The following is a 22,473-nucleotide window of genomic DNA, read 5'->3' on the forward strand; positions in this document are numbered from 1 at the left end:
AAAAGCTGTGGGCCTGATACCTATTAGTAATCAATATACTTGACCTTTAACCCAGCAAGATCATTTCCAGAAAATTGTTCCTAGAAATAAATACTTTTTAAGTACTGGAACATTTACAGAATTGTTGATAATATCACAAAGAAAAACTAGCAATCACCTCAAAACCGATAATTAGAGATTAAATCCTTTATGATACATTCTGATACTGTGAAGTTTTTCCAGACATTCAACAATAGGATGTCTGTACATGCTACTGTGGGAAGATACATAGTTTTTAAAGTAAAAAACAAGTTGCAGAACAGAACATCCCAATTGTGTAAAAAATTTTTTAAAAAGGAAGTGTGTGTTTATGTGCATGCAGTTGTATATGCCTAAAAATTTTTTGGAACTGTAAGGTAATAATGGTCACTAGTGATCACTAGAGAGTGGAACTGGGGAATGGGGTGGGTACAGGGACATGTACTTTTTTCCTTCTGAACTCTTCGATAGAATTTGAGATTTTACCATTAACTCCTTAGTAGAGCCAGAAAATATTCAAATTTTGAAGTTAATTATGCTGCATAAACATATATTATTTTGAAAGTTATAGTATGCTATATAAATAAGACATTTAAAAAAATAATGCCCAAATAGCTCTAACTGGTCACCATAGAAAAGAATAATGAGACTAATTTTTTTTCCCCACAAAGTAAATATTTGTCATGTCCATAATAAACTGATATTGGACTTGCCTCGTGGCGCAGTGGTTAAGAATCCACCTGCCAATGCAGGGGACACGGGTTCAAGCCCTGCTCCGGGAAGACCCCACATACCATGGAGCAGCTAAGCCCATGTGCCACAACTACTGAGCCCATGCACCGTAACTACTGAAGCCCACAAGCCTAGCGCCCGTGCTCCGCAACAAGAGAAGGCACCGCAATGGGAAGCCCGTGCACCAACCACAGTGAAGAGTAGCCATCGCTCGCCACAACTAGAGAAAGCCCATGCTCAGCAGCAAAGACCCAACACAGCCAAAACACACACACACAGATAATAAACTGATATTAAATTATCGTAAGAAGCTGCTGTACTTTAGGTCCCTGGGTTGTACATTGAATTCCAAAGTGCCTAAAAATGTGATGTTTAATGGGTTCAAGGAACTGATTACTTGTAGTCCATGTAAAGCCTTATCTGTAGGGATATGTTGGTGTGTATGGGCACCTCAGTATCTTTTTTTGGATTTTAATATCTGATCCTCATTTACTTATTTAGGTCACGAGACATGTGTAGAACTCCTTTTAGAACAGGACGTTTTCCAGAAAACAGAAGGAAATGCTTTCAGTCCATTGCATTGTGCTGTGTAAGTAAAGGCAGAATTAATCGGATTTGGTTTGAGTGGTTGAGAAATACACCATGGCTGTGAGAGTGATCACCTTGTTACCTTCACAGGATAAATGACAACGAAGGTGCTGCTGAGATGTTAATTGACACGTTAGGCGCCAGCAGTGTGAACGCCACAGATTCAAAAGGAAGGTAGGAAGTCAACCATGTAGGAAATTTTAACTACTAGATTAGTGTGGAAGAATTTAAAAAGACCCCATTATTAACTAAAAGTTGATTTTATATTTACAAGTATAAATTCTTACAAAATCTTAATTACATTCTCATTATAAAAGGCTTTTCTACCATGACTTTTAGCCAGTCTTCCTGGCTAAAAGATTTCCCTTTTTAAAAAAGATGTGTGTTTGGGTTTCCCTGATGGCGCAGCAGTTGAGAGTCCGCTGGCCGATGCAGGGGACACGGGTTCGTGCCCCGGTCCGGGAGGATCCCACATGCCGCGGAGCGACTGGGCCCATGCGCCATGGCCGCTGAGCCTGCGCGTCCGGAGCCTGTGCTCCACTACGGGAGAGGCCACAACAGTAAGAGGCCTGCGTACCGCAAAAAAAAAAAAAAGATGTGTTTGTTACCCAATGACTCTTTTTAGTAAAGTTAACAGATTTACAAATAGGAAGAGTCCAGCGTTTGTAATAGATGTCAGTATTTGGGTCAGGATTTATTTCTTTCAGAATTTCCGTTAATGATGTAATTTTTTTGGCAATTTCATAATTTATACTAGTTTAATTAAGGGACTTCTATATTATCAGAAACACAAATTTTTGTGGCAGGAGTTAGTAAGCTCCCCCCTTTAAGCCTATTTGTAACCAAGCAATGCCTAGTATGTAAACCCTTGAAAATTGCTTTCATAAATTAAGAGTATACAGTGCACAGATTTAGTCCAGTCTTCCCATTTCTCTGTGTGCAGAACTCCTCTCCACGCGGCCGCCTTCACAGACCATGTAGAGTGTTTGCAGCTGCTACTCAGCCATAATGCTCATGTCAACTCTGTGGACTTCTCTGGGAAAACACCTCTCATGATGGCTGCAGAAAATGGACAGACAAATACAGTTGGTAAAAAAACTGCTTAAGGCTTTTACTACTCTAAGTGTGGATATTGCTTATGTATAATGTAGCTCCCATCTGACTCTAGTTCACTGAATTTTGCATTAGTTATCTCACCGCTTCTGAGATTTAAAACCTTTTACTTGCTTATACCCACATTTTCATTTAGGCCCACAGTATTTCCATTTGCCCTTACTGATTGAATAGTGACGTTAGCAGGCAGTGTTAGGATAGTGGTTAAGAACCCTGGCTCTGGAGTCAGATCGAATGTGGTTCTAGATCTGCCAACTAAGCAACCTCATGCCTCAATTTTTTCATCTATAAAGTGAAAAACATTACAGTATCTACTTTGTAGGGTTGTTTTGAGGGGTAAATAAGTTACTATAAATCCAGAGCACTTAAAACAGTCTTTGAAATTTAGTAAGACCTCACAAAAGGAATGTTAGTTGCTGTTGTTCTTGTCTGTTACTTATACAACAGTATAAAACTATGGTATAGACCTTTATATTACAGTGTGTTTTTTGCACTTAAGTTTTTGCTAGAGGGATATTTTTCCTTTCTGTCTTCATTTCTCTACAGTGAGTTATTAGTAATCTGAGGTGTATGTTCATAAGCAAAAGAGTTGATACAATTTTTCCTCCCAGAGATGCTGGTCAGCAGTGCTAGTGCAGATCTGACTTTACAAGATAACAGTAAAAACACCGCCCTCCATTTGGCTTGCAGCAAGGTAGGTACACATCTTAAGGATATATTTTCATTGTTAATATCAACAGTGGCATTTAAAGTTTTTCCACTTAACTAAAATGCACAGAGCTAGGGACCAAACCTCTCTAATAATCACTGACATCAGATTTCTTGGGAAAAAATACAGATGTGTTAAGCACCGTGGTATATGAAAGTTTCCAGTAAGCCAAGTAAGTTTTGGACCACAAGCCTAAACATAATGATTGTCTTTCTCTAATCTCTCTGATCTTAAATATTCCTGTCCTCTTCTGTAACCCCATTTACACCAACACATGTTCGGGCAAATATTTAAGGCATTAGTCAAGAAAATGCATGGCATATGTGTGGTGATGTATGTTACATGGACTAGGGTTGGGGTGTATTGAGTGTATAAATTTACCTTTAATGGTGCTGAAGTTTTTAAGAGTTATTTGCCATAATTTTAGGGTCATGAAACTAGTGCCTTGTTAATACTGGAAAAGATAACAGATAGAAACCTCATCAATGCAACCAATGCAGCTTTGCAAACGTGAGTACTTTCAGTGTCTAGTGTAAACCTTGTGACCTATAATTATAAAAATGATTAATGGGGTTCTTTTTTAACATGGGACCGTTGGAATCAGTCTGTCGCAGAAGCAGTTAAAAAATAAGGAACAGTTCTTATAAGTGACAAAACTCATTTCTAAAATCATCATAATTAAAAGGCATATTACTAAAAAAGCTTTTGAATTGAAATGTGTTGTTTCTCAATCCAGTTTTATGGAGGAAAGTAATACTGTTCTATGTATTTTATGGCAACCAACTGGAATAATACATTATTTGACACTAGCAGTAAATGAGGCAAAAAGTTTTATACGTGTCTGTGAGCTAGAGAGATTTCAGAAATAATCAAGCTCTAATTGTGAACCGCCAGCCTCCAGGTGACTCCTTAAATCCTGGATCAGTGTCTCCCATTGTCCTCTCTCCATTTTCATTTGCTATTCTACTTTGAGACTTAGTAAAGAGAAAAACCTTATAATACTGGTTTTCATTCATGTATCAGTCAGATCCCTTAAGGGTCCAAAAATGAGTCACGGAACCTGTAAACTGTTTTCAGAGCCTGTTGGAATTTGTGCTGTTGCAATTTACAGTTTTTATTGTATATGCTATTATACGTGTTTGCCAACCACATTTCTTAAAACAACTTAAAAAGGCAGTTTATCAGTATCCGTTCAACAATATCTGTTCCACTGCCCTTAGCTGCACCCAGTCCCAGAGAATTTCTAGTTTACTTTCTGCTTCTATGGATTTGCCTTTTTAGGTGCTTCATATAAGTGGAATCATACAACAGTTGTCTTTTGTATCTGGCTATTATATATAATGCTAAATAAACATTGGTATACAGAAAAAAAAGGCAGTTTAGTTAGTAAAATCTCTTCAAACATTGAGTCTTGAAGGAAACTCACAAAAGGGTTTGGTGAAGGTGGAAACCTGTTGATGGGCCCAGTGCTGAGCTCAGGTGCATGACAAGGCCTGACAGTGCACTGCACACTGGCTCTGCCGTGCCCTGCTTCCATCTTCATTGCTGTCAGGACCATGGGCCTCCAGTTTGCATCTCTAGATCTGCACAGCCAAGCAAAAATGGTCTTCAACAACCAGGATAGAGAGAGTGAACGAGCACACACACACATGGGCGTGCACACATGTACGTGTACACATATTTTTTTCCCTCCAGACCTCTGCATGTTGCTGCCCGAAATGGGCTAACAATGGTGGTTCAAGAACTTTTGGGGAAAGGAGCAAGTGTGCTTGCAGTAGATGAAAATGGTAAGTAGCTTCTGTGTTCTCTTTCCTTAACCTGTTAGAAGCTTTCATCTTTCGATGATCCATATTTGAAGTAAAGTAGACTTGGATATTTTTTATTGATCAAAGAGAAGAGCTGAAGTTAATACTGACTAGGACTTATACTTTGTGGCAAGGGGAATAAGGGCAAGAGAAGCAGGAAAAGTCCATCTAACAGGTGAACTGCTGAGTTTCATGTATTTATTAAATCAGAGTTAGGGTTTACTAACTTTGGTTTAATGATACCACCTTTGTTTATCTTAGTATTCAAAGAATTTGTTCTGTCAACAAATATTTATCAAGGCCCTTACTTAAATGCCAGGTTTTGTCTAAAGCTAATCTTCCCACTTATGCACTAGGTCCTATCCTCTTTTGCATACTTGAGACTGTCACTTTAGCAATTCTTTGTTTTCATGTCCTGTAATAATGGCTTTTTTGTAGGAATCTTTCTAGATTATTCCCATCAGCATAAAAACATTATTTCTCTCATCTTAAAAAAATCTCTCATTACTCCCACTGCTCCTACTAGCTGTTGCCATATTTCTCTGTTCCCCTTTGCAGCACAGTTACTCAAAAGTTGGCTCTCCCTCTGTCTCCACTTCTCCTTTTTCTTGCTCTTGTGAATCCCCCCTGGTCAGGCTGTTACTCCCACCACACTACAGAACGGTTCTCAGCAAGGTCACCAGTGACCACTGCAATGCTAAGAGTCACCTCTCCTTTCACTTGACACATCAGAATTTCACACAACTGATTATTCCTTCTTTAAAAATAAGAAAAGGCTTTTAATGTGGAATTGAAAACATATGTGAATAAGGGATGTGAAGGTTGCGATTTACCATAGCTAGTGTCCGCTGTCCCCCCCGCAAATCTCCACACTTTCCATTGTGCTGCACACTGTTCCCGGGATCAGTAGGTACAGATCATTTCAGGGCAGGATAAGAGGGAGAGTCGGAGAGAATACATATGATTTGATTATAATATCCTTCTTTAGGATATTCTTTTTTTTTTTGTTTATTTTATTTTATTCATTTTATTTTTGGCTGTGTTGGGTCTTTGTTGCTGTGAGCGGGCTTTCTCTAGTTGCGGCGAGCAGGGGCTACTCTTCGTTGTGTGTGGGCTTCTCATTGCGGTGGTGTCTCTTGCGGAGCACGGGCTCTAGGCATGGGGGCTTCAATAGTTGTGGCACACGGTCTCAGTAGTTGTGGCTTGCGGGCTCGAGCGCTGGCTCCCTAGTTTTGTGGTGCACAGGCTTAGTTGCTCCGCAGCATGTGGCATCTTCCCAGACCATGGGCTTGAACCCATGTCCCCTGCATTGGCAGGCGGATTGTTACCACTGCACCACCAGGGAGGTCCCTAGGACATTCTTCATTCACAAATGCCTGGTTCCTTGAATTGATAACCGGGTGAGGATTTGTAACTCAGTACTTTGTTGGTTAGATTAAATAACCAGATTTACTGGAACTGAAAATTTTTTGTTTATTTTTTATTTTACTCATTTATTATTGAGGTATAACTGACATACAGTATTATATTAGTTTCAGGTGTATCCCTTTTTCTGGATAAACTTTCTTTACTTGGCTTTCAGGACTTGACATTTTCTTAGTTTTCCTCCTACAGTACTAGTTATAATTTCTTGCGCTATCCCCAGCTTGTTAATATTGGAGGGCTCTCGGACTCAGTACTTTTTGCTTTCCCTACCTACATTCACTCCCTGGGTGACCTCATCCAGTCCTTTGGTTCTAAACACTACCTCTGTGCTGAGAATTCCTAAATTTCTGTCTCCAGCTGCCTAATTGACAGTGGATGTCTAATGCACATGTCCAGAACTGAACTGATGGGCCTAACTCTTCCCCTCTGCCGAGCCTGCTGTGCCCACAGCTACCCTTGGCTCAGCTGGTGGCCGTTCCCATCCTTACAGTTGCTCCTCGACCCCTCTCACACCCAGGGCACAGTCCACCAGCGTGTACTACTGACCCACCTCCAAAGTATGTTCAAAATATGCCCACTTTTTTCCCTCATCTACCACCCTGGCCACGATCCTTTTAGAATACATGGGAAGATGCTTCCCTCTGAATCTCAGTTTACTGAGAACCCTTAAACGATCTCCAAGGCCCTACTGGGTCATCCCGCTCGCCATTACCTCTCCCACCTCATCTCCTTCTCTTCCTCCGTCGTCGCATTCTGCTGTGGCGGCGCCTCACACCAGGGATGTGCATGCATTGTCATGTTTGTTCTGGCTGCTTCCTCTGCTTGGAGTACTCTGCCCCCAACAATCTCTGACTAAACCCTTCACCTGTTTCCAGTCTTAACTCAAATATCATCTCTTCAATGAATCCCATCCTGACTACCCTTTTTATACTGCAGCCTGCTGCACACCCCCCATAGCATTTTCAGCTCTTGTTTAACCTGCTCTACTACTTCCTCGTTCTTTTTTCCATAGAGTTTATCTTCTAACATATGAGAGCAGGAGTCTTTGTCAGCTGCACTCACAGATCTACCCTAAGCAGTTAGAAGAGCGCCCGGCCATGTGGGGCTCAGTGAGTATGTGTTAGGTGATGATGTGCCGAGAACTGTGCTAAATCCTGCAGATACAGTGTAGAGTAAGACAGCCTACTTCCTTGAATGGCAGTGCATATAAACAGACTGTCACAATGCCCTTGAAGCAGTTCAGTTAGATAACCCTAGAATGCCGTGAGAGATATCGGGGAAGGCATCCCCCAAAGTGCGTTCTGAGCCAAAATCCAAAGGACAAGTAAAAAGTGGGGAGAAAACTTCTTAAGCAGAGAGTGTGATGTATTTAGAGATACAACGCAGGGCAGCTTGAGTACTGAGTTACGCCAGAGTCTCTTAAGTCAAGTGGCAAAGGATCTGTGTATCAGGGAGACAGCAGCTAGTCTGAAGGGGAGCAAGCCTAGACTAGGAAACAAGTTCACAGTTAGGGGTGGAAGGAGGGGGTGGGCAGAATTAAGGCAGAGACATTAGAGATGAAAGGACGTTGATGTTTCTAGAGCCCTTTTTTTTTTTTTTTTTGGGTGCAGAAAATACTTTATTTGACAACTTACAGTGTAACAATTTGCATTTAGGAAAAATAGCTACTCCCTTAAAGGAAGCTTCTTGAATCAAATGCTGCTGGCAGTTTGGGAATTCCCTGGCAGTCCAGTCATTAGGGCTCTGTGATTTCACTGCTAAGGGCTGGGGTTCAGTCCCTTGCTGGAAACTAAGACCTCACAAGTTGCGCAGCCAAGAAAAAGAAAAAGAAAAAGAAAAAGAAATGAAAACTTGCTGGTGGTTGACACAGAGAGCAATGGGCAGGGCTGGACTGGAGGAAGCCAAGGAAGCCAGGAGAGCCTCAGATCCCAGGAATCACACTCGGTGCTGATGAAGGGAAATAAGAGGCTGCCCGTCATAAAGCCCAGCCTTTCTCAAGGTGGCAAGAACAAATGGATCCATTCCTACAAGTCTGTGAAACCTCGTGGATAACATCTCTTCTAGATAATCAAGTGAACCAGAAAAATGGGAAGGACCTGTGCTAATTCCACATTTACACGATTCCCACACGTAGAATTAAAATACCCAGTACACTAGGGTCCCCCAGCAGAACCTACAGACAACATTTCCTAATGATTTTTATAAATATTTAAATCTTTTTTTCAGTCTCTTTAGACCCGGACCGGGGCACGAACCCGTGTCCCCTGCATCGGCAGGCGGACTCTCAACCACTGCGCCACCAGGGAAGCCCTCTAGAGCCCTTTTGATGGAACTCGGGGAGGGAAGAAGTCACCTGCAGCCTGGCGTGGGGTGATGTGTGGGGGGAAGTGCCATTGTTTAAGATGAGAATGTAGGAGGAAGAGCTGGGTTCAGTTAGGGACATGAGAAAAGTTCACTGGAAACTCCAAGTGGGTAACTGGATGTAGATATATGGATCTGGAGCCCAAAGTCAGCAAGATCTAGGTTGGACATAGAGATTTGGGAATCATTAGTAAAATGTAGTCATGAAATCCATAGAAGTGAGTGGTATCACCCACTAAGATAAGTGCAGACTCTCCTAGCTATAAAAGAAACTTGCATTATCAGTAAATTACGTTTCTGGAAATACAGTAACTATATAGATTAAAATCAGGAGCCTAAATCGCTAACTTGTATAAGATATTGGGTCACATTGTGAGGCTCTAAATCAATAGCCAATAGGCAATCTTTGTTGATCATTTTCAAGGTTTTATATAGCTTTTCCTTATAAAGAGATGGAAGGGATAGTATAACATAACAGATGATAATGAAGGTCGCCTGTGACCTCATGTCTTCTGACATACTTTGCAATGTGAAATAGTAATCATGGTCCAAAGTTGGCAAGTCATAGTAAGTACCTATCTTATTTTACAATCAATTCTAACCTCCACATTAATGATCCAGTTATAAATTGCTCCAGTAACAACAGAGGTTGATGATTAAATTAGGCTCTATGTTCTCACCATCTTCTCTCCCTACCCAACCAAGGGTTTTCTCACTCTGTTGTATTGATACTCTGTGGTGCCTTAGGGCTAAAGTCAGTCTTCTTCTGCTAAAGAAGGGAACATATACAAAGGAAACATTTGTTTTGACTTAGGAGCTTTAAACCCATTTAGTTTATCTGTTTTTCTTCAGTGGACTGTGACCCTAAAAGAAAAGTTAATTGATGGCCATGTGTCATTCATTGAACAAGCATCTTTTGAGCACCTGCTCAGAGCCTCATTCATGAATCTGTGCACATTTAGGTTTCTCAGCACGTAAGCACTTAAAGAACGACAAATTAACAGTAAGACTCTCCCACCATCTGAACAAAGATTGGTCAGTCTGTTTTTTTCCCCTTATTCTAGTCTGATATTGTCTATGAATCTGGATGGATAGAGATAAGTTGTGGGATAGTGGGGGAATCATCCATCCTGGGCCTCAGTTTTCTCTGCTATAATGTAGTCTGTTAGGTCTCCTCCCACCCTAGATTTCTATGACTTTCCTCTTTCTCTACTTATTGGAAAGTTCTGAGTCATTCCAGTAAAACCAGTTTACTATATAAGCTAGGTAATTTAAAGTATGTGTAAAGTTGAAGGCCTTTAGGCTTATTTCCTTGTGTTAGTGAAATGAGTCTTAGGATGAGTACTTTTTAAATTTTATCTTTACTTCTAGGCTATACCCCAGCTTTGGCCTGTGCTCCCAACAAGGACGTGGCTGATTGCCTCGCTCTCATTTTGGCCACCATGATGCCTGTCTCATCAAGTAGCCCTTTATCATCTCTGACATTCAATGCCATTAACCGTTATACAAACACCTCAAAAACAGTGAGCTTCGAAGCCTTGCCCATCATGAGGAACGAACCCAGCTCCTACTGCAGCTTCAACAACGTCAGCGGGGAACAGGAGTACTTATACACCGATGTGGATGAGCTCAATGACTCCGATTCCGAGACCTACTGACCGGCTGAGCCAGAGGTCCGGGGGGAGTTCTGGCACTGACGCTTCAAACTGTGCTTTTCAGGAAAAAGGCACTTTCTCATTCACGTACAAATTCAGCCTAAGAGGAAAGATGACAGCGTGGGCGAATAGAAGAAATGCAGTAACATTAGGAAGCAGAGTTTTAAAGGCAAGTTTTGCAGAAGGAACTTCTAGAATCTTGAAAGACTTGACCAGAGGAAAACACTTTGATGGCACATTGCTTTGTGGAATTATGTAATTTGGTTTTGCAGTGCCAGGAATTACTTGGGACACTGTGTACCCTAATCTGCTCACACAAGCAACACTAGTGGTGAAAGAAGAGATAAAGACACTAGATTTCAGTTTTATCAGTAAAACTACAACTAATTTAAGGGCAATAAAAGTTTGGTACAGTAGGCATGATGTGCACAGCAAATTGCCAAAGGACCAAATAACTCAAAGGGTTTTAATAGAATGCCACTTTGCGGAAGCTGGAGTGGGTGAAATGAGACATTATCTAAACCAAACTTTTAATATTTCTGAAAATGAAGCTGAGATTTGGTTTAAATGTTGATTTTTTTTTTTTAAGAAAACATCTGAAAGCCTTCTAATACTGTATTAAACCATGAGAGAAAGCAGATGTATTTTTACATTTTTTTTCTTTTACATAAAAATTTTAAAATTCCAACTTTTATAATATTAGAATTGAAAACCAGCTGATTGGGTGCAGTCAGGGTGAAAATATTTGTGATGTAGACATGATGTAGATTGGGGTTGGGCTATTGTTGCCCAGTTTTGAATGGTTTAGGTTTAAAATTGAACTATTTTTGTTTGAAAATGTAAAGAATTTCCTAGAAGAAAGAAATTTCATGAAATCAGAAAGTAGATGATTTTCACCCTATTGCAGCCAAGTGGTCCTGGGGAGTGGAGTTTTCAATCTCACTACTTTGGATGGTACACCTTCATCGCCTGTGTCACCCTTGTGCCTCCACAGTGGATTGGGGGATTTTCGTTGTCATTGTTTAGTGAAGAATCAAAAAGAGAAACTCCCTTGTTATTCATAAGTTAACGCCATCAGGTTTGGAAGGCATTTCTATATTGGGCAAGGTTTAAAATACTAAAGCTTTTAGGTCTTATTGACATTTAAAGTAGGGTGTTTATAACACGCTACTGTTTAGGGAAGGAAGCAATTGCCTGCCGAATTGGAAGACTGCCTTTTAAGTAACAAAAAGAGGGGAAAGGCTGATGTTGAGGCTTTTAAATAACAATTTATATGGGTCTGCTTTTACTGTAACTGTCACTTTCCCAGTGAAAATGATTTCACATATGTAGGGGGTCTTCCAGGTCTGGGTAGAGTTCCATAAATTTTCACAAAATGATACCCAATTTCATTTTATTCTTTTTGTATTGTGAAACTGGAAACTTTATGACATTGTAAATTATCAGCTGGTTTTTCTGAATATAAAGTGTGAAAACACAGAACAGTATTTTGATCTATTTGATAATTTTGTGGGTTTTTGAAGAATTAATGAGCATGTAAATAGAAATAGTGACTGCTTGAATACTGTATTTACTTGCACTCTTTCAGTACATCAAGATTCCTGTATATTTTAGAGTATAATAAAACACAGATGTGAGTTGTATTTAATAATGTATTTGTATCTGTGCATATTACCTAAAAATCTATAAAAAGTTTCTAGGGCATTGACTACTAGATTTTAAGCATTTTTTTCTAAAGTATTTACAGAAATTATAAATGTAATCATCCATCATTTCTTTATAATATAAAGAAGTCATAATGGACCCTTCCTAATTATTAGTGGTAGGAAGGTGAATATGCATTTTAAAGACAGCAGACTACATTTTCTATTGTACCTTTTGAAAAAAAGAAAAAACTCAAGAGGATTCTAAAAGTATACATATGTGTGCTTTCTCTTTCCTTTTAGGAATTCTCTTCTGAATTCCCTGAGGGAATTTTCTAGAATCTCAGAATTGAAAGAGACCTGAGGTTCATCCAGTCTAACCTCTTAACAAATACAGGAGTCTCTTCTACAAGGGTGATCTTTCCACCTTGAATACTTCCAGTGACTCTACCTCACCAAGCAGTCCATTCAGTTGTTGAGCAGCTCTGTTAGAAAGGTCTTCCTTAGGTGGAGCTGAAGCCTCCTTCCCTCCTGGGAACTTCTGTCCTTGGGCCCTGGTCTGTCCTCCAAGAGAAGGCTGAGAACCTCGGCAGGATGACTTATGCCCTCTGCCGTGTCTTCTCTTTTGCAGGCTATTTGACTTGTCTGCTGAAGTGATTTCCAGAAGGACTCATTAGACACACTGTTAGATTTACCGCCTCTAATGAAACCCAAGGTGTAGCTATAAAGTAACAAGCTGTTTTTAATTTATCCTCACACATACCAGAATTTAGATCTTGCATCATTTTATGTAAATGATGCCATGACTGGAAATACTGGTGAGGTGGGTCTTCCGAATCATTTGCCCACTAGGAAAGCTATTCCATTGCTCTGTGATCCCATTTTGTGATAGTCTATCCCCCAGCTTGATCGACCACTTCCTTTGGTTGGCACCTGATGAGGGGAAATCCCAAAGTACTGTCCCGAACAGTATTTTAATGGCACTAGTATTGTTGGGGGAAGCACGCGACTGCTTGAATGAAGGGACACAGCGCCAGTGAGTTCCTTTATAGTTACACCTTGTATGTCAGAGGCATTCAGGCCCTGTTCTGTAGTAGGTTTTATACCTGCACAGAATAGAAAAGCCTGTTTGCTTTTTCAACTTCTGCATGAAAGATGACATCTGAAGTATCTGCTATGTATTATAATACCAGCTTCTGTTGTAGAACTACTTTTAGGGCAGTGGTGGTAATAGCAATCTCCTTTAATAAGACACACAACTCAAAACAGTGCCATTTAGTTCAGGATATCTCTAAGTGTAGCTGTCGATTTGGGGTTTAATTTGGCTTATATTGGACCTTTTAAATGAAATAAAGTTTTTTAATGCAATAAATCAAGTGTCTTTCATGTGCAAACTTCTTTTCCCTTAAAATATCTGATTAGTGCTCAGTTGTAACTGTTTTTTACCTTTCTTTAGAAACTTACTGAATTTTCAATAAAGCTGTTTTACAATTTAGATGAACCTTTCTAAATGGGCTTTTCAAATACAGTTATTCAACAAATACTTACTGCTTGCCCGCTACATACTTGGGGATGGGAATGGGCAGAAAGTGAGCCTAGAAATTGGGATCTTGTCCTCTCGGAGCTCACAGTTTCATCATGGAAAGGTACGTACCTAAAAGTGGAAAGTGTGAAAGTGTAATTGAGGTAGAGATGAACTGCTAACTATGGAAGGTCAGTGAACAACAAGTTCACTCTGGGAAGGGTCATCAGAACAGGCTTCTTGGAAGAGGTGGCATTTAGGTTGGACATTGAGGAACAAATATGATTTGAGCAGGTGGAGAAGGGGCAAATGATATCTTGGATGAAAAGAACAAAATCAGCAATTCTTAAAATGGTTGGTGGAGGGGAGGTGGATGGAATAGACATCAGCACTTAGCATTCCCGAGCTAAAAAAAAGCTTATTATAAGCATGTACAGAGATGAGCTAGAAGCGAGAACAAGGAGATATAAGTAGGTGATTGGAGGAGCAGGTCAAGAAGATGTTAATACTTTTCCAAATCATCTTATGTTGATGATAACAACAGAAGATTCATTTACGGTGTTTGTCATGTACCAGGCAAGGTTGTAAGTACTTGAAATCCATATCTTTTTTTTTTTTTTTTTTTTTAACATCTTTATTGGGGTATAATTGCTTTACAATGGTGTGTTAGTTTCTGCTTTATAACAGAGTGAGTCAGTTATACATATATATATGTTCCCATATCTCTTCCCTCTTTGTCTCCCTCCCTCCCACCCTCCCTATCCCACCCCTCCAGACAGCCACAAAGAACCGAGCCGGTTTCCCTGTGCCATGCGGCTGCTTCCCACTGGCTATCTACCTTACGTTTGTTAGTATATATATGTCCATGTCTCTCTCTCGCCCTAACACACCTCACCCTTCCCCCTCCCCATATCCTCAAGTCTGTTCTCCAGTAGGTCTCTGTCTTTATTCCTGTTTTACCCCTAGGTTCTTCATAACATTTTTTTTTCTTAAATTCCATATATATGTGTTAGCATACGGTATTTGTCCTTCTCTTTCTGACTTACTTCACTCCGTATGACAGACTCTAGATCTATCCACCTCATTACAAATAGCTCAATTTCGTTTCTTTTTATGGCTGAGTAATATTCCATTGTATATATGTGCCACATCTTCTTTATCCATTCATCCGACGGCGGGCACTTAGGTTGTTTCCATCTCCGGGCTATTGTAAATAGAGCTGCAATGAACATTTTGGTACATGACTCTTTCTGAATTCTGGTTTCCTCAGGGTATATACCTAGTAGTGGGATTGCTGGGTCATATGGTAGTTCTATTTGTAGTTTTTTAAGGAACCTCCATACTGTTCTCCATAGTGGCTGAACCAATTCACATTCCCACCAGCAGTGCAAGAGTGTTCCCTTTTCTCCACACCCTCTCCAGCATTTATTGTTTCTAGATTTTTTGATGATGGCCATTCTGACTGGTGTGAGATGATATCTCATTGTAGTTTTGATTTGCATTTCTCTAATGATTAATGATGTTGAGCATTCTTTCATGTGTTTGTTGGCAGTCTGTATATCTTCTTTGGAGAAATGTCTATTTAGGTCTTCTGCCCATTTTTGGATTGGGTTGTTTATTTTTTTGTTATTGAGCTGCATGAGCTGCCTGTAAATTTTAGAGATTAATCCTTTGTCAGTTGATTCATTTGCAAATATTTTCTCCCATTCTGAGGGCTGTCTTTTGGTCTTGTTTATGGTTTCCTTTGCTGTGCAAAAGCTTTGAAGTTTCATTAGGTCCCATTTGTTTATTTTTGTTTTTATCTCCATTACTCTAGGAGATGGGTCAAGAAGGATCTTGCTGTGATTTATGTCATAGAGTGTTCTGCCTATGTTTTCCTCTAAGAGTTTGATAGTTTCTGGCCTTACATTTAGGTCTTTAATCCATTTTGAGCTTATTTTTGTGTATGGTGTTAGGGAGTGATCTAATCTCATACTTTTACATGTACCTATCCAATTTTCCCAGCACCACTTATTGAAGAGGCTGTCCTTTCTCCACTGTATATTCCTGCCACCTTTATCAAAGATAAGGTGACCATATGTGCATGGGTTTATCTCTGGGCTTTCTATCCTATTCCATTGATCTATCTTTCTGTTTTTGTGCCAGTACCATACTGTCTTGATTACTGTAGCTTTGTAGTATAGTCTGAAGTCAGGCAGCCTGATTCCTCCAGCTCCATTTTTTGTTCTCAAGATTGCTTTGGCTATTCGGGGTCTTTTGTGTTTCCATACAACAAACAACAGAAGATTCATTTACGGTGTTTGTCATACCAGGCAAGGTTGTAAGTACTTGAAATCCATATCTTTTTTTTTTTTTGATGGATATATTTGAATTTATTAAATCAGAAAATTAAGGTCATTTTCAGTTTTACTTTGAAACTTTCATTTATGAACAGCCTAATACATGCATTCTATTCCTTTTCATTATTTACTTCTTTAAGGTTAAGTTCTTCCCATTCAGTTTCTAAAATAAAGGTTATGCCCTTTTAATTTAGTTGTATTTTTATTTTTGTTAATTTTTTTAATTTTTTTATTTTTTTTTAACATCTTTATTGGGGTTGAAATCCATATCTTAATCCACACAACTGTCCTATGAGGTGGGTCCTATTCATAGCACCATTTAACAGGTGAGGAATAAGGCAAAGAGGTGAAGTGACTTTTGCCCAAACTTGTTTGGCCAGTAAATCATGAAGCCTAGATTCACATCCAGGCAGTCATTTCCACCACTGGTGCTCAATCACCTGATGACCTCTAATATGCTTTCTGGTCCTTGTTGAAATTGGCCATTTTGAAGTTGGACCATATGCTTGACTACTAAATTATGTAAGTTCCTTTCAGTTTTATTATCCTAGGTCACTAGTTTTAAAAGAAACAGAAATGTACCACAGCAGATGTTTATTGAACACCTGCTGTGTCCCAAGAACTGTTCTAGGCTCTGGGCATAGAGCAGTGAAGGAAGAGCTAATGGAATGTGTCCTCGTGATGGAGCCTAAGAGAATGACATCTGCTTACATTTCTGTTGCTGTTGCTGCCTCAGGTCTCGTCAAGCTAAAATACTCATCCTCACTTATGCCTTTGCAGGTTGGCTGACAGGCTCAGCTGGGTGACGCCTCAGTCTGGAGTCTGGCTGGGCTTGACCGCACATCGTGAGTTGGGCTCGATCTGCTCCATCTGTGTTCTCTGTGAACGAAGCACAAGAAGGCAAGCCTGACCCACACAGTTCACGCCTCTGCACGCGTCACTGCTGCTAATACTCCACTGGCCAAGCCCAGCCTCAGTGAGATCGGGCAGTTGGCTGTGCTCGTTGGGGAAGGACAATTTGAGTTCAGTTCACGATTCATTTAGCCCTGAAATGATGAGCCAGGCCAGCGTGTCATTGTTCTCAGTTTATCCACGGGCATGCTTAGCAGTCTTTGCTCTCTGCCTGTTCCTTCCCTTCTTGTGGTTCCTTCTGGTGTAGGGGATTCAGATGTAAAACTGGGTAGCAAAAATGAATTGGAATTGGAAAGCTCTTCCCTGGCAGTGTCGAACCGATTGGGTAGGTGTTTGATTTCAGTGTAGCACCATTCCCCTCTCGTGTCTGACTGTGACCATCCCTTCCAAATCGGAACCTAATCTAACGGAACACAGTAAAAGTACACAGGTGTAGAACACTCCACTGTCTAGGTCATTTCCGCGCCTCACCGTCTCCAGCACTCATGTGAGTCTCCATTTCTCTGCCTTCCTCTTTCTATGTTATTTCTCATTTTCTTGAGGGTGGTTTACTCCTCTTGCCTTCCTGTGATTATCTGTCTTCTTTCTTGATTAGGACTGAAATGCAGGCTTAATTTGAAAAGCCAGTGATTTGATCTTAAAATATTTCTTCCCTTCTCTAAACTTGAAGAAAAATTGCATTTTCGCTTTTAAGCCCTTCAGCAAACATTTTTTGAGTAAACACTCTGCAGCAGGCACTGTCTTAAATCCTGGAGCTACACCAGGGATGAAGTCCCTATCCTCAGGAGGCTTCCGTTTTAGTCAGGGAGAAAGACAAAAGGATGTCAATGGTGATTATTCTGCAGAGAAAGATTTGTGAGATTTGGTATTTGGGGGAGATCCTTGATTTAAAAAATGCCTTGCCCTTTTATGCACTAGGGGATTACACAATTTTTTTTTTAATGGGATAACCTTTTAAAAATATACTTATTTATTTTGTATAGTATATACAAAATATGTAGTATATAGTATATTTTTAAAAATATACTTATTTTATTTTTATTTATTTTGGTTGCACTGGGTCTTAGTTGCAGCAGGTGGGCTCCTTAGTTGCGGCACATGGGCTCCTTAGTTGCGGCAGGCGGGCTTCTTGGTTGTGGCATGCAAACTCTTAATTGTGGCATGCACATGGGATCTAGTTCCCTGACCAGGGATCGAACCCCGGCCCCCTGCATTGGGAGCGCAGAGTCTTAATCACTGCACCACCAGGGAAATCCCTACACAAACAATTTCTGATGTGAGACACCATAAGGTTTTGCTGAGAAAGTGGAAGAATGTTGAAGCAACAAACTAATAAAAGCAGGAAAAGGATAGAGAAAGATGGTGAGCTAATCCCCAAAAGCAAACCTGAGGTTAAACTAACCCAAAGCATGTCTTAGGTGAACCCAGGCACCAATTGTCATTTAAATAGAGGGGATCTGGGTTGATTGAAAGTGTTTCTCAGATGTCTCCTAGCTCTGCCATCCCTGGTCCATGACATGTAACTTGCTTAAACCTTCAGTTAGAAATGAACATGGCACAATGCTTAGGTTACCACTAAGCTCTAAAACAGACTTTTCGGTAATGTTGGCCACCCCAAAAAAATGGGAAGTTGGTTCATTTCTGGTACCTAGAGTAACAGCAGGCACTGTTATATTGCCTCAGACCTAGTAGAAACAATCAAAATGCATTTTTTGTGTTGACAGTAAATTTTTCATTTAACATCTTTCTTCTTGTGTAACCTGGTTTGAGCTCTTATCATGCCTGCCACAAAGATGGTAGGACCCAGTATACATGAGAGGAAAGTTTCTCATGGTTCTGATACTCACTCATGGTAAGAAATGGCAAAGTCAAAGAGAATGTGAATGAAAAGAATTCAAGGTAAAGGGGCTTGAGAAGAGCTTTGTCTCTCCTCACATCTAGGTGGCCATAAGTGTGTAGGGTCATGGGAAGAAAGGCCATTTGTTGCCTGCAGTTAGGTGACTAGTAGAAATAGGACCTAAGACATTGCAAATGGTCCAAAAGCTTTTTTCAAGTGATGTCAGTGAAAATGGCAGAGCAAGGACCACTGAGTCATTGACCTTTGTGGCGTTTCAATTTGCTCAAGTTGCATTCCTCATTCCAGCTCTGCAGGAGCCTTAACAACTAAGCCTACCTTTTTTTTTTTTTTTTGGCAGTACACTGTTACGGCCTCTCCTGTTGCAGAGTACAGGCTCCGGACGCGCAGGCTCAGCGGCCATGGCTCACGGGCCCAGCTGCTCCGTGGCATGTGGGATCTTCCCGGACAGGGGCAGGAACCCGTCACCCCTGCATCGGCAGGCGGACTCTCAACCACTGCGCCACCAGGGAAGCCCACTAAGCCCACATTCTTGGTGCAGACAAGCACCCACCAAAAGAAGCAAAACAAAACTAGAGCTCTTTCAAAGCTTCATTCCCAAGAATTGTCATTATTTTGCCTGTCTGATGGTTCCCTGGAAGATCCCACTTACCACACTGTCTGTAGTTGAGCTAACTCAAAGTTGACCCAGTGTGAAAGTTACTCTCCCTGGAGAGGTATTTGTTGAAAACAATTACAGGAAAGAGTTTTGGGTTTTTTTTTTTTAATTAAAATGTAGTTGATTTACAATGTCATGTTAGTTTCAGGTATACAGCAAGGCAATCAGTTACATATATATATATATATATATATTTCAGATTCTTTTCCCTTATAGGTTATTACAAAATACTGAGTACAGTTCCCTGTGCTATGTAGTGGGTCCTCATTGGTTATATATTTTATATATAGTAGTGTATATATGTTAATCCCAAACTCCTGATTTATCCTTCCCCTCCCCTTTCCCCTTTGGTTACCATAAGTTTGTTTTCTATGTCTGTGGGTCTATTTCTGTTTTGTAGATAAGTTCATTTGTGTTATATTTTAGATTCCACATATAAGTGATATGATATTTGTCTTTCTCTGTCTGGCTTACTTCACTTACTGTGATAATCTCTAGGTCCATCCGTTGCTGCAAATAGCATTATTTCATTCTTTTTTATGACTGAATAATATTCCAGTGTGTGTGTGTGTGTGTGTGTGTGTGTGTGTGTGTGTGTGTATGCACCATATCTTCTTTATTCATTCATCTGTCGATGGACATTTTCATTGCTTCCATGTCTTGGCTATTGTGAATAGTGCTGCTGTGAACATTGGGGTGTATGTATCTTTTCAAATTATGGTTTTCTCCGGATATATGCCCAGGAGTGGGATTGCAGGATCATGTGGTAGCTCTATTTTTAGTTTTTTAAGGAACCTCCATACTGTTCTCCATAGTGGCTGCACCAATTTACATTCCCACCAACAGTGCAAGAGGGTTCCCTTTTCTCCACACCCTCTCCAGCATCTATTGTTTGTAGACTTCTTAATGATGGCCACTCTGTGTGTGAGTTTTGATTTGCATTTCTCTAATAATTAGCGATGTTGAATATCTTTTCATGTGCCTGTTGGCCATCTGTATGTCTTCTTTAGAGAAATGTCTGTTTAGATCTTCTGCACATTTTTTTTATTGGGTTGTTTTTTTGATATTGAGCTATATGAGCTGTTTGTATATTTTGGAGATTAATCCCTTGTTGGTCGCATTGTTCGCAAATATTTTCTCCCAGTCCATAGATTGTCTTTTCATTTTGTTTATGATTTCCTTTGCTGTGCAAAAGCTTTTAAGTTTAATTAGGTCCCATTTTATTTTTGTTTTTATTTCCATTACTCCAGGTGACGGATCCAAAAAGATATTGCTGTGATTTATGTCAAAGAGTGCTCTGCCTATGTTTTCCTCTAGGAGTTTTATAGTATCCGGTCTTACATTTAGGTATTTAATCCATTTTGAGTTTATTTTTGTGTATGGTGTTAGAGAATGTTCTAATTTCATTCTTTTACATGTAGCTCTCCAGTTTTCCCAGCACCAGGCAAGAGTTTTAATGTTGCACTTGCCTTAGGAGGTGGATAAGAACTGAGGCAAGCAACAGACAACCAAAAAGCTTAAAAGGAAAAGCTAGGGGAATAGATATCCATAAGACATGGTTCTAGGAATTCTAGAATGCCACACATACGTGGAGTTGTGTGCATGCTTGTGGAAGACCCGAGGCTACCTGAAATTCTTGCCTGTGCCTAATTTTGAGGCTCTGCACAAACAGGAGGTGAAAGCCAATTTTCAACTGCCAGGCTGTGTTCTAAAGATGTGCCCTTATGTACACAGCCCCTTGGCAAAGACCAGGGAATTCTTTTGGTCCCAGATGTTTAAGGAAATCTCTGTCCAATCGTTAGCTGACAGCTAAGCTAAATGAGTAGAGACTTCATTGGCCACACATGGCAAAAGATACAGATTTTACAGAACATGTTCAGAAAAGTCACTGAACCAGTATAACAAGCAGCGATAACAACAAACCCTGGGGAGGGAGATGAATCTGATTTCCAGAATTGCCATGTTATATTATTTTAAAAGTCCAGTTTTCAACAAAAGATTGAGATATGCAGAGAAACAATGTATGGCCCATACACAGGAAAAACAATCAATAGAAACTATCCTTGAAGAAGCTGAGACATTGGGTTTACTACACAAAGAATGTAAATCATTTATTTTATTTTTAAAAATTTATTTTATTTTATTCACTTTATTTTTGGCCGCATTGGGTCTTCGTTGCTGCGTGCAGGCTTTCTCTAGGTGTGGCGAGCAGGGGCTACTCTTCGTTGTAGTGTGAGGGCTTCTCATTGCGGTGGCTTCTCTTGTTGCGGAGCACGAGCTCTAGGCATGCAGGCTTCAGTAGTTGTGGCACACAGGCTCAGTAGTTGTGGCTCACGGGCTCTAGAGCGCAGCCTCAGTAGTTGTGGCGTACGGGCCTAGTTGCTCCACAGCATGTGGGATCTTCCTGGACCAGGGATCAAACCTGTGTCCCCTGCATTGGCAGGCGGATTGTTAACCACTGCACCACCAGGGAAGCCCATAAATCACTTATTTTAAACATGTTCAAGTGGCTAACAGAAACCATGTCTAAAGAATTAAGAGAAAGTTTTTTTTTTTAATGCTTCACCAAATGGAGAATATCAATAAATATACAGAGATAATATTTTTAAAAGCAAATGGGAATTCTGTATTTGGAAATTATAGTATCTGGAATAGAGGGCCTTAGTGTTAGATTTGAGTAGGCAGAAGAATCAGTGAGCTTGAAAATAGGTCAGTTCCTAGTCTTGAGGAACAGGGGGAAAAATGAAAAGTGATCATAGCCTCAGAGACCTGTGAGATCCCAGTAAACATAGCAACATACACACCAGGCAAGTCCCAGAAGGAGAAGGGAAAGAAAAGGAGGCAGAAAGAATATTTGAAGAAATAATGGCTGAAAACTTAAACAATTTCAAAAACGTTAGTCTACAAACTCAAAAAGCTCAAAGAACTCCACATAGAATATAAACTCAGAGGGCTTCCCTGGTGGCGCAGTGGTTGAGAGTCCGCCTGCCGATGCAGGGGATGCGGGTTCGTGCCCCGGTCCGGGAAGATCCCACATGCCGCGGAGCGGCTGGGCCCATGAGCCATGGCCGCTGAGCCTGCGCGTCCGGAGCCTGTGCTCCGCAACGGGAGAAGCCACAACAGTGAGAAGCCCGCATA

General features: G+C 40.4%; 1 protein-coding gene across 3 annotated transcripts in view; it reads left to right on the forward strand.

The window, feature by feature from the left end:
- Positions 1–13,421, forward strand: part of ANKRD28 (ankyrin repeat domain 28) — a 124,743-nt gene extending 111,322 nt beyond the window's left edge. For all 3 annotated transcript variants that reach the window (XM_007470628.1, XM_007470626.1, XM_007470627.1), the window contains exons 22-28: positions 1,252–1,339; positions 1,429–1,512; positions 2,282–2,427; positions 3,063–3,145; positions 3,588–3,670; positions 4,856–4,947; positions 10,123–13,421. In XM_007470628.1, coding sequence (XP_007470690.1) covers positions 1,252–1,339; positions 1,429–1,512; positions 2,282–2,427; positions 3,063–3,145; positions 3,588–3,670; positions 4,856–4,947; positions 10,123–10,409 — 863 coding nt within the window. In that variant the 3' untranslated portion in view covers positions 10,410–13,421. The remainder of the gene's footprint in view (positions 1–1,251; positions 1,340–1,428; positions 1,513–2,281; positions 2,428–3,062; positions 3,146–3,587; positions 3,671–4,855; positions 4,948–10,122) is intronic.
- The last annotated feature ends 9,052 nt before the right edge of the window (positions 13,422–22,473 follow it).

Source organism: Lipotes vexillifer, unplaced genomic scaffold (assembly GCF_000442215.2).
Source record: "Lipotes vexillifer unplaced genomic scaffold, Lipotes_vexillifer_v1.1 scaffold418, whole genome shotgun sequence".
Taxonomy (NCBI): domain Eukaryota; kingdom Metazoa; phylum Chordata; class Mammalia; order Artiodactyla; family Lipotidae; genus Lipotes; species Lipotes vexillifer.